The sequence below is a fragment of the Vanessa cardui genome, chromosome 17, assembly GCF_905220365.1.
Source record: "Vanessa cardui chromosome 17, ilVanCard2.1, whole genome shotgun sequence".
NCBI classification, from domain to species: domain Eukaryota; kingdom Metazoa; phylum Arthropoda; class Insecta; order Lepidoptera; family Nymphalidae; genus Vanessa; species Vanessa cardui.
Window position 1 is genome coordinate 6,773,695 of NC_061139.1, and position 11,162 is coordinate 6,784,856.

General features: G+C 31.2%; 3 protein-coding genes across 3 annotated transcripts; all 3 read right to left on the bottom strand.

The window, feature by feature from the left end:
- Positions 1 to 32: 32 nt before the first annotated feature.
- On the bottom strand, positions 33 to 2,801 carry LOC124536977. The gene is made up of 4 exons (XM_047113667.1): positions 2,641 to 2,801; positions 2,209 to 2,397; positions 591 to 766; positions 33 to 92 (listed from the first exon to the last, which is right to left on the bottom strand). The coding sequence occupies exons 1-3, from the start codon at positions 2,683 to 2,685 to the stop codon at positions 620 to 622; spliced, it is 381 nt and encodes a 126-aa protein (XP_046969623.1). The 5' UTR covers positions 2,686 to 2,801; the 3' UTR covers positions 33 to 92; positions 591 to 619.
- Positions 2,802 to 6,051: 3,250 nt separating this feature from the next.
- Positions 6,052 to 7,704, bottom strand: LOC124536886. Its single transcript, XM_047113537.1, has 2 exons — positions 7,586 to 7,704; positions 6,052 to 6,945 (listed from the first exon to the last, which is right to left on the bottom strand). Exons 1-2 carry the CDS (start codon positions 7,622 to 7,624, stop codon positions 6,601 to 6,603), a joined length of 384 nt encoding a protein of 127 aa, XP_046969493.1. The 5' UTR covers positions 7,625 to 7,704; the 3' UTR covers positions 6,052 to 6,600.
- A 2,625-nt stretch (positions 7,705 to 10,329) lies between these two features.
- On the bottom strand, positions 10,330 to 10,946 carry LOC124536871. Its single transcript, XM_047113517.1, has 2 exons — positions 10,839 to 10,946; positions 10,330 to 10,755 (listed from the first exon to the last, which is right to left on the bottom strand). The coding sequence occupies exons 1-2, from the start codon at positions 10,872 to 10,874 to the stop codon at positions 10,456 to 10,458; spliced, it is 336 nt and encodes a 111-aa protein (XP_046969473.1). The 5' UTR covers positions 10,875 to 10,946; the 3' UTR covers positions 10,330 to 10,455.
- Between the last annotated feature and the right edge of the window lie 216 nt (positions 10,947 to 11,162).

An 11,162-nucleotide genomic window follows, 5' to 3' on the forward strand; every position in this document is an offset into this window, starting at 1 on the left:
AAATGCGGACGCTACTAAATATTTATTTCAAATAATTTTATAATTTTGATTACATTTCAAATTATTTTATATTTTCGTGGCGCAGTAGTCATCTGAAACAAATGCACAATTCTATATTATTATTTTTTTTAATTATTGTATGATTAAGATGCTCTTTTTTTCAGTTTTAAAACATCTGTTTTTATATGAAACATATTTTATTCATATAATTAATAATATTACAGCGTTATATTACTATACAAAACCCCAACCAAGCAACTTAAACTTTTGAAATTTGATTATCACGCTGTATTTTAGCATTTCTTTAACACCATATTAATACTTAGCTATCTCTTATATTTATAAGAGATAGCTAAGTATTAATATGCTATTTAGCTGTTTTCTATGTATATAATATGAATTTCATATCTTTGTTTTACATATGTATATATAAATGCGATGCTTAATAAACTATAGTTATTTGAATGAATTTAAAAATGAAATTTTACTATGATAATAATACTATAATTATTTAAGTAACTCGAAAGTTTCTGGTATAAATTGATTTTTTTAAAATATGTATTTATTATATATTAAGAAAATATTCTTACCAGTTTAACGATATGTTTGTATGATTCTTTTAACCGGAGGAGCAAGCGGAGCCGGGGATGAATGAGCATCGTCCAGCGTTACAGTAAGGAAGAAGTCCACGGCAGTTACGTACAATGCCTACACCGCTAGCAAGGCAGCGGAGTGCCTGGGTACAGCTGGCGCAAGTGGATCCGGCCTGGAATATCACATTTTATGTAGACAATCTATAATAAAATTGGAGTGTCTGTATTTGTACTATTAAACGAGCCCTTTTGTATTCAATGTATATGTATGAGTATACACGGTACATATATCGAAATAACATTTTTTACAATTTTTTGTCTGTCTGTCTGTCTGTTTGTTCCGGTTAATCTCTGGAACGGCTAGACTGATTTTGACAGGATTTTCACTGCCAGATAACTGATATAATACTACGTATATATATACGTTCTAGGTCGCGGGCACAGCTAATTTCAGAATAATATCCAGGACATAGAACACGAACTTCTTATCCGAAGAATTCAAATCAGGTTTAGTTAATTTAAGAAAATAATTTGGATTAGTAAATGAAAAATATATTTTTCTTTGCGATAAATATTAGAATCGCATTATGCACAACCTGAGTTTATATTTGTTGTGATTGCTTCGTTACTATTGTAGATAATTTCAGAATCGGCGTTATTGGATTTCTCTGTCGAGAAATACTCGATGGCCGTTCAAAATTAAGGCAGCTAACAGTATTATTCTCCCTTATAGCTAAATGTATAAGCCGTCCTGTGCCCGAGCTTTCTCTCGTAGAGTCGATTAGCTGTCCCATCAGATATCACTACGCAGAACGTCTTATAAAGCGTGTGCATTATTATTCGTTCTGCATAGTTGATTCGATTCTTTTTTAAAATAAATATTATTATGGATGTGTTTAAAATATAGATGATTTTTTCAATCCATACGTACGACATCCCCAAATAACTTTTAATATTTTACCACATTTTCTCCGTAATTTTTTGAAAATATATTCCAATTTCAAAAGTATGCGTAATTAATACGGACAAAACAACAAAGCAAAAAAAGGTTTAGTTAATTTAAGAAAATAATTTGGATTAGTAAATGAAAAATATATTTTTCTTTGCGATAAATATTAGAATCGCATTATGCACAACCTGAGTTTATATTTGTTGTGATTGCTTCGTTACTATTGTAGATAATTTCAGAATCGGCGTTATTGGATTTCTCTGTCGAGAAATACTCGATAGCCGTTCCAAATTAAGGCAGCTAACAGTATTATTCTCCCTTATAGCTAAATGTATAAGCCGTCCTGTGCCCGAGCTTTCTCTCGTAGAGTCGATTAGCTGTCCCATCAGATATCACTACGCAGAACGTCTTATAAAGCGTGTGCATTATTATTCGTTCTGCATAGTTGATTAGATTCTTTTTTAAATAAATATTATTAAGGATGTGTTTAAGATATAGACGGTTTTCTCAATCCATACGTACGACATCCCCAAATAACTTTTAATATTTTACCATATCACTACGTAATATTTTGAAAATATTTTCCAATTTCAAAAGTATGCGTAATTAATACGGACAAAACAACAAAGCAAAAAATCGTATGTCATGAATAAAACAATCCCATACCTGTGAGGTGTAGTTGCAGCTGGTCGTTATAGGAAATAGGTTGAAGAACGTTCTCTCTTGAGGTCTGCCTCCCTCTTCGTTGGCAGATCTTGCTTCACGTTCAGCTTCAGCACCAACATCTACCTGGTCAAAGAACTCTGATCCCTGTTCTAAAGCACTCTCTTCAGCAAAAATTAAGTTTACAGCTACCTGTAAATGAAAACCAAGATTAGATTACTTAATTTGTCTTTTTTCATTACTATAATTATATTAATGTTAATCTATCAATTGTATGCGGTTGCGTCTTCAAAGGAAGGAAAATTTCGGTGTCAGATAAAAATCTACCATATGAATTTCGACTAACCCATAGAGAACCGGGTAATAAGACTCTTACCATCTACCCACGAGAAGAGGATGCTTTCCAGATAAAAAAAGTTAACAATTGTATCTTACCAGCGCTGTAAGGAAAGCGAATACGTAGATGTTGCCAGCTGCCATTTTTTTGTTGAATAGATTACTTTGAAGTATGAAACTATATCGTTGATGATGTTCGATTTGATTGAAAGCTAGAAAGTGAATCGAGTTTATATAGTCCTGATAAATAATAGCATTTGTGCAAAATTCCAAGCGACAGGGCTGTCGTCTTAACATAATATAAGATATTTTATTGTTCATTTGTTCTAAATGTAGGATTATTCATTTAATTATTATGATAATGTCATTCTGGATTATATCTTTGTTACGGTTCTCAATCTTGTCCAAAATAACGATATTATTTTTTTAGTGACTAGTAACTTTAAATATCTAGTAACAAGGATGACTAAAGATAGCCGTAACGATTACATTGATGTATCTTTAACTACATTATAACTTTGAACTTATCGTATCAATTATTAATACGGCGATGGTAAGGCGTCATCTACATTTTATTCATTGAAACGAAATACTCCAGGTGGCACTGTGCAGTCTGGGTGGTGAGTGGTCGGTGTGCTTACAGGACAGTTGCTGATTGAACGTTGACCAAGACACTACTTCATAGAAATTGCTCAGTCTTGAAACGTTCCGTCTTAAGTCGCTTCAGATCATTTTGCAATTTCAGCGTTTTTGTTAAAAAGCTTTTTATTTAACATGATACCTACGTACGTCTATAAAACGCCGTACGCATTTGTCGAATTTAATCTATATCTGTTTGCGGTTTGTGAACCTTTGTTTCACTTTTAGTATCTATATTTCGTGGCTATATAATAGTGTAATAAGCTTACTTCAGTAACTGCTCAACTAAGTAACAATTTCGATATTTCACACCTGTCGGACCTACCGTGAAACACGCACGTGATACATTATGTGATAAACATAATGATATGTGTATTATGCAGGTAAAAATGCACGTGATATAAGATTACCACATGACTCAAACGTTTTGATTGTTTTAATTCTAAAATAAATTTGTAATGATTGTTTGTGACACTTAAAATTATTTACGTAAATGTATGTATGTATGTGTGTATTGTATATGATATTTTGATAGAGTTTAAATAAGCGAATTCATTTGTATACGAGAACCTGGAAATATATACAATAACTTGTTCGGAGAACTGATTTTCGAAGAACTTAAAATTGTTCAATCTTGGAAAAATTTTATAACTGCAACTTTCAACAATTGTCAATGTAATAAATTGATACTCATAGCCTAAGAAGCTTAAATGGGATATTTGTTATGATATGGTTATTATTGATTAACGATATACTTATGAAGAAGTAAAAATACAATATAAATACTCTTTACTACACAAATAAAGGATAAAAAGAATTAAGATGTACAAATAATATCGACTCTGCTACACATTGATAAGAAGTTACTTTAGTACATACAGGTAGATAATTTTGTAATCATTATAACATTATTTTGACGCGTGATTCTTGTTGTCTTTTTTAATTTTGAATTATGTCCGTGTCTTTCGCCATCTTATCTTTAATTTCTATTAATTTTATTTAAGCATCAATTCTCGTAGTCTGGAACTGTTTGGTAAATTTCTGTTTCTTTTTTTGTGATGAGCGATGAAATGTTTATCCGCATGCTGAGTAAAGTAATTATTTACTATATATATCATACGTTGCATTTCTCTAGGTGTAACAAAAATTTCACATCAGGATTCAAATAAAATGGATCAGTATTATTTTTGATTGTAAAATATTTAGTCTGTAGTTTCAGAAAATAAATATATATAAAGAGAATTTGTTTGAAATACAATCATTTCGAAATTTATTCATACATCTTATTAAATGAATTTCGTAATTACAAAACTATGCATTAAACAAACAACATATAAAAACCATAAATATAACTTAAGTCTCTAATCGCGATCTTGATCAGATTACACTGACAAATATTTACTAAATCTTAAACATTCTACGTTCATCCCAGCCCTGGTATTAAGCGTGATATAAAACCCAAAGCAAACAATGTTCTGAATCGAACAATTAGTTACAAGCGGTGAAATAAAGGCGGTTCTCTTACGCGGACACGTATAAACAATAGAGCATCACTCGTGAGGTCGTGATGCATGGCGCCGACAACAAGCTTGATAAAATTGAATAGTCACAATAACAGGCGAGATAATGATATCTAAACATTCAAATATATTTGTGAACGTATGATGTTGACGACACCTTGTTTGTGTTGCGCGGAGTTTTCATGTTCCTTATAGCGTGATTTATGTTCATAAAGAATTTTTATAGTAAGTATATTTTTAATAATAAAAATGTGTTCAAATTTTATCATAAATCTTGTTCATAAACACATTTTATAATTACATTGGTTGTAAGGTCTATCTCTGTTGGTTCAATCTATTCATCAATATTTTATAAAGTATTTGTACAGTAAGTATAGTTTTTAAATGCAGTAATTAATATTATATTTTAAAATTGTCTAACATCTTGTTTATGAACATATTTTGTAATTACTTTGGTTGTATAGTCTGTATCTATTGGTTCAATCTGTTCATCACTACTTCGTGTTGCTACGTTTGGGTTTGAAGAGTGAGTGCTCCAATGTAATTACGTGCACAAGGATCAAACATAATGCCATCATCGTCTACTATAGGGTTTGGATTGATGTTGACTTCTTGCAGTAAGATAAGAGTAAAGATAAGATGATAGTTGATTGTCTAACTTCCGCAACTGTTTTAAAAAAGTAATGTTTTTTCAATTAATTATACGATTTATATTTGTATTTTCGTATTTCATAGGAACAAACTGTGTAGTTTGAATGTGATCGTATAAAAAATAATTACAGTAAGAGTAAAGCCTTTATTTTTCTTTTATGGAAAATTCTGGATATTTAATGAAGCGCCTTAGCTACAATAACACATAGTAGTTCAATATAGAGTGGTTGGTTATTACAAGTCAATGATATAAAATTAAGTTGATATAAAAATATGGTTGAGATAAAAATGCTATATACCTAGTTATTTTCTTTCAAATAAAAATTGATAATACCTATTTCTCGGCATCACTACATAGCGTAAAACAAAGTCGCTTTCTCAGTCCCTATATCCTTATGTATGCTTAAATCTTTACAACTACGCAACGGATTTTTATGCGGTTTTTTTTTCAACCGACTTCAAAAAGGAGGAGGTTATTACAGATAGAGTGATTCGAGAGGAAGGTTTTCGTGTGTAATACACGTACCACATAATAAAGACACACTTATAATTTTAGAAGTTCGTGTTTGTTGTTAATGTGATGTCGTAAATAAAAAAAAAACTGTATTATATTTAGTATCAGTATTGCACCCGTGCGAAGCTGGGGCGGGTCGAAGTAGTTGAAACAAAACATCCATAAACATCCAACGTCAATAAAACTTCCTAAAGTCATTACTTTGTGTGTTCCATTTTGGAATAGTTGCGTTCAATTTAAATTTACGAAATTACATCGTATTTTACCAAGTACTTCTATTTTGCACATGTTAACATTTCAAGTAGTCCAATAGCAGGTTAATTGGCAATTGGGCAGCCAAGTATTTCGGTACACCATATTTTCTCCGTACCTTCTGAATTTAGGGCTTTTATTCGTCTGACATGGGTTGCAAGATATCATTTAAATTACAAAGGCGAGGAATTTTCATTAAACACTAACGTTTATCCTGCTCCTATAAACTCTAACCTAATTGAATTCTTTTGTCATGTGTAGTTACAGACAGTTAGTGAAGAATGTTAATTGTATCGGCTTTTTCTGATAAAAGCTGCGATAAGTATTGTGTGATTTCACTTTGGAAAGATTTGGGTTTTCGAATTAAAAGTACCACAAGTGTTTTAAGATTTTTTTTTAACAATTATACCATGTACCCATCAATCCCAATATATAACAAATGATATTATTATTTATTCAAAAGTTGGAAAATATTTTCGGATTTTAAACACAATTAGCACTTGGTACAGGGGAACAAATGCCGAAGTTGCAGTAAGGTCTAGCCGGATTGTTACAGATTTTCAAAATACCGCCAATTGGTTTGCAGATTAAACGAGTGTTGCAGTCGTGACAAGATATTCTCGGTACAGCTGTGATATCGCATGTCGTCCAGTTTTGCGGGTTTTGCTGTACGTTGGGACCAGCTTGGTCTTCATTAACTTCATTGACATCGTCTTCGTTTTGAGATGCTTGGCGACGAATTCTGCCCTGATCTTGGTGTGGTCCACCTTGAGGCCCATGTGGTCCACCTTGGGAGACTTGACCGTAACAAGCAGTCAATAAAGCGCTCTGTAATTTTAGAAGATTAATGTAAATACTCTCTGAAGAGTAACAATTTCGTTATTAGAATTCTTTTCACAGCGTTCCGTTGAAATCCTTTGAATTTTCTCGTATTGAATGTACAAAGTGGAACTAATATTTGTTTTAGTCGAACAAAGAAACATTTTTAAACGTAATACAGAAATAGATTACTATTGTTTTCATTATTAAACTGCATGTTTATATGCAAAGTATGTTTAAATGTGAAAAAAATATAATACGTCCTTTCAATTCTTCTCATAAGTTTCTTTGCGCTGTAAAAAAAGTACCAGTCACGTGGTAACCGATCGAATTTTCCATTACGTATACTACAAAAGTATTTTATTGCAAAACATTATTGTATTCACTTTTAATCACTCTTGAACTGAATATTACCTAAATCTTATTACTATTAGGCTTAGTAGGCCTTTGGTTTTGACTTTGGCTGAAGGTTGTTTCAATAGCCGATCAGTCAGATTCAGTTTCGCCCAAAAAATTCGACTTTCAATCAGTTCTACAGTCAGTTTCAGAATTTAAACCAAAATATGGTAATTGCACCAACTAAGCTAAGTCTGTTATATCTCATCACATGAGAAAAAATAACAAAAAAAGTAGATTTGTAATTTCTTACCAGAACGAGAAAGGCCACAATGTTTTTCAAAACTGCCATTGTTAGATTTTAATCAATATGCCTGCAGATATATATTCCATTGCTTTTATACTGCAGTGGTTATCTAAACAAGCTATCCCCCGCCTAGAAAGTACAAACAAGGAAATTGCAAACAGGGTTTTCCAACGTGTAGTCAACAACGGAAAGTTTATTGTTTTGTTCAGAAGTTGCACCTCGATTGTTAACTATTATGAGGATTTCCAGTAATCATATTATCTTTTTTATATACATATAAGGCTATCATAAAATTATAATGTAATATATTTTAGAAAAAAGGTTATAATAATTACAGTTATAAATATAAATTGAAATTTGGGAATTAATATTATTTAAACAGCTTGTAAGTACATGGAAGTATGGTTTAGCACGAATACGGGATAAATTATATTTCATTTGAAGTGTATATTAAATAGAAATAGATTAATTATACATCTGTTTGCCTCTGCTCCTTGGTGGTTTCAAACCTCAACGATGAAACAATGTGACTCGCTCTGAAATTGAATTGATTATTGAAATACATAATTAATTACATAGAACTATCTCATGCAGGTTTTATGGGAATATTTTAGGGGGTCGTACAGCACTAGATGATTAATTGTGAACCCAATATTGTCTTTTCAAATTTGTAATTTGTATAATCAAGTGTGTATACCTTTAATTATATTTTAACAATCGAATATCCCTTGATATCGATTTAATGTTAGTTTTTTGGAAAGGGAAAAATGTGTTAATTAAATTAAAAGTGGATTTTAAAGTGTATTTTAAACATAAAGGAATGTTTATATTTCTGACAGCGCCTTTGTCTATGGATGATGGTGACCACTTACCATCAAGTAACCCATTTTTTCACCCGACAAATGCTATTAATAGTTTAACAGTAATAATAATTTATTAACTCAATAAAAAGCGAATCTATTACGAAATTACAACCATTACGGGCTTATATCAGTGATAAAAGTAACGTAAACAGTAAAATTAATATTAACATAGGAATTAATCTACTACAAACACTTCCTGTTACTGCAGCATATTTTTCCCACTGATACTTTAAACCAGCGATTTATAAATATAAACTATACATCTAGTCTGCTATCTACCATGTTCAGGATTTAATTGATGATGCGCACCTTTTTTTTTTCTCGCTGGGAAAACGCATTACGCGCTTCCCCCACGAGATGGAAAGTGGGGGGGATGCGTGGGACTCCCCGGTTATGTGGGGTTCCCCTGGGCGCCGAGTGCGCCATGGTTCACCGGGTTTACCCACTAAAAAACCAGCAGTACCCTCTCCGTCTTTCGGCGGGCGCCACGGGATCGCTTACGCATGCTACCGTGACACCCTGATTAACCAACAAATTATCATAATATTGATTCTTATAGCAACTTATAAAAGTGATACTTTTTTTTTACGAATAAATTTTTCATATTCATTCAAAAGTTCAGGTATGAGTTTTCTTTGTTGATAGACTACGCGTAGAGAGTATCTAACCTGGATTATAAACGATTGTATATTTTCCTTTACAAAACTAAGAAATCTAAGTACGTATAAATTTTGTTAGTTTTAGATTTAAACATGTTAACATTTCATTTTTATCTACTTCTTTAATCGCAAACGCACACATTTGGTTTGTAAAGTGTTTAATTAGTTCGAGTTAAGACATTCGAGTCACAAACTTAACTGTATTTAAATAAAATTATTTTAGAATATTCGATAAAATATTCGCCATGTATGTGAAATGCGAAAGGCATTTTTAGTATTATTTTATTGAATCGGTCCCATGTCAAAAGTTACAGACAGGAATTTAATTAAACACTGAATATATCATTTTCGTATTTATATTGCTGGTACAAATCTAATATGCGTGTAAGTGCCACATAATGTAGGCATATACGATTGAAGTCAATTTGAAGTCTTCAATATAAGCCAATATGAGTGCAATATTGTTCAGATTTGTGAGCAATTGCAGAACGATTCCATTTTTAAAAATGGAATTTCAACATTTCAAGGGTTTGATGAATCTGAGTCTATAAGTCTGGATATAAGATGTAACAGTACTGTTTATGGTTTTATAACAGTAATATTGTTACAGTAATATATAAATATGATTTGTATTTATGTTAATTAATGGAATAAATTTAAATTTACATAATAAAATTAAAAAAAACGTCTGATGAAAAATATATTTAGTGATTGCTGTTGTCTTGTGAATTGGTGATTTTATAATTTTTTATTAGCATTCTGTAATTATTCTAAATTATAAAGCGGCTTTCAGTACTTAATATTTCTGTAACGTATTTAGAAGGTATTTTCTAATCATCAATCAATCAAAATAAGAAGAAATTATATAAGAAGTCAGATTTTGATTTTATAATATTTGAATTTGATAAAGCTTTAAATATTTGTCCAATAAGTTTTTCATGGGACATTAAAATTATGAATTTTTTACTCATTATCATTATATCTTTCTTATTTCAACTAAGTGTTATGACAGTATTCTACGAAAGCATAATTTTTCTCTGTTGATTTGCCTGAATTTAAATTAATTAATTTAAATCTTAAACTAAAATTATTTACTTAGAATAACCAGTATATAACAATTACAATCTCAGTAATTACAAATTTTTAATATAATTTTTGTATTTATTAAATTTGCTTTCAATTTGTAATTATGTAAAATAAAATTATTATTTAAATAAAACATGCTGTATCAGGTTGCCACATATTTATTTTATAATTTATTGAACTTTAATGTTAATTTTATAATTTATTTAAATTTACAAAGCACTAGTATTTATTTCCCAGAATATTCATTGCATTTGAACGTTCATCCTTATTAAGCTGTATTCGCAGGCACGACGGGTACCGCACATTCTTCAGAAGGCGTGGCAGAACATTCACCAAGATTACAGTGCGGCATTGTTGGGTCACTGCACGCTCTCTGTATGGCTCCTATTTTAGTGCAAACGATCTTTGTTGAGCAATCAACACAGGACGACCCGATCGTAGTGCAGGGTGACCATTGTGGGTACCACGGGGCTGCGGAGACCCATGGTGGTATCCAGGGGTTAACTCCTCCCGCTGGTGGCCATCCTCCGAAACCGGTTTGAGCAGGCACTGCTGCTGCTATTGTGATCTGTAAAGGTAACAATCGAAATATTATTATTCTATATTAATAAAAAAGACATGTTTATATTTAATACTAAAATATGTACTTACAACAATGCAGAAAGCGAGAATTATTTTTGAATTCATAATTGATTATTATATATTGTGATATATTTCAGAATTGATAACTGGTGAGAGTATATTCAAATGATGCTATCTTTTGCCGTATTGTGCTTCTTATACCCCTTTCAATGTTTGATCACAGATTATAAAAACAACCTAATTAGATATCAACAGAGTGGTTTTTCCAATGGAATTCTAGTATAATAATAGATAATGCTTAACTGCGCATACAGATAAACTGATATTATTGTTTGCTCGTGGGGGTTCTTTTAATTTGTATAGTTAACAATAACTTACTTGATTTGTCTTAAG

What these genes read in the sequence shown, in the direction of transcription:
- LOC124536977 (XM_047113667.1), bottom strand. Translation starts at nt 2,685, where the DNA reads ATGGCAGCTGGCAACATCTACGTATTCGCTTTCCTTACAGCGCTG. An exon ending in TCGCTTTCCTTACAGCGCTG is followed by an intron (nt 2,398 to 2,640) that starts GTAAGATACAAT and finishes TTTCATTTACAG; the next exon opens with GTAGCTGTAAACTTAATTTT. An exon ending in GCTGCAACTACACCTCACAG is followed by an intron (nt 767 to 2,208) that starts GTATGGGATTGT and finishes GTGATATTCCAG; the next exon opens with GCCGGATCCACTTGCGCCAG.
- LOC124536886 (XM_047113537.1), bottom strand. Translation starts at nt 7,624, where the DNA reads ATGGCAGTTTTGAAAAACATTGTGGCCTTTCTCGTTCTG. An exon ending in TTGTGGCCTTTCTCGTTCTG is followed by an intron (nt 6,946 to 7,585) that starts GTAAGAAATTAC and finishes CTAAAATTACAG; the next exon opens with AGCGCTTTATTGACTGCTTG.
- LOC124536871 (XM_047113517.1), bottom strand. Translation starts at nt 10,874, where the DNA reads ATGAATTCAAAAATAATTCTCGCTTTCTGCATTGTT. An exon ending in TTCTCGCTTTCTGCATTGTT is followed by an intron (nt 10,756 to 10,838) that starts GTAAGTACATAT and finishes TTACCTTTACAG; the next exon opens with ATCACAATAGCAGCAGCAGT.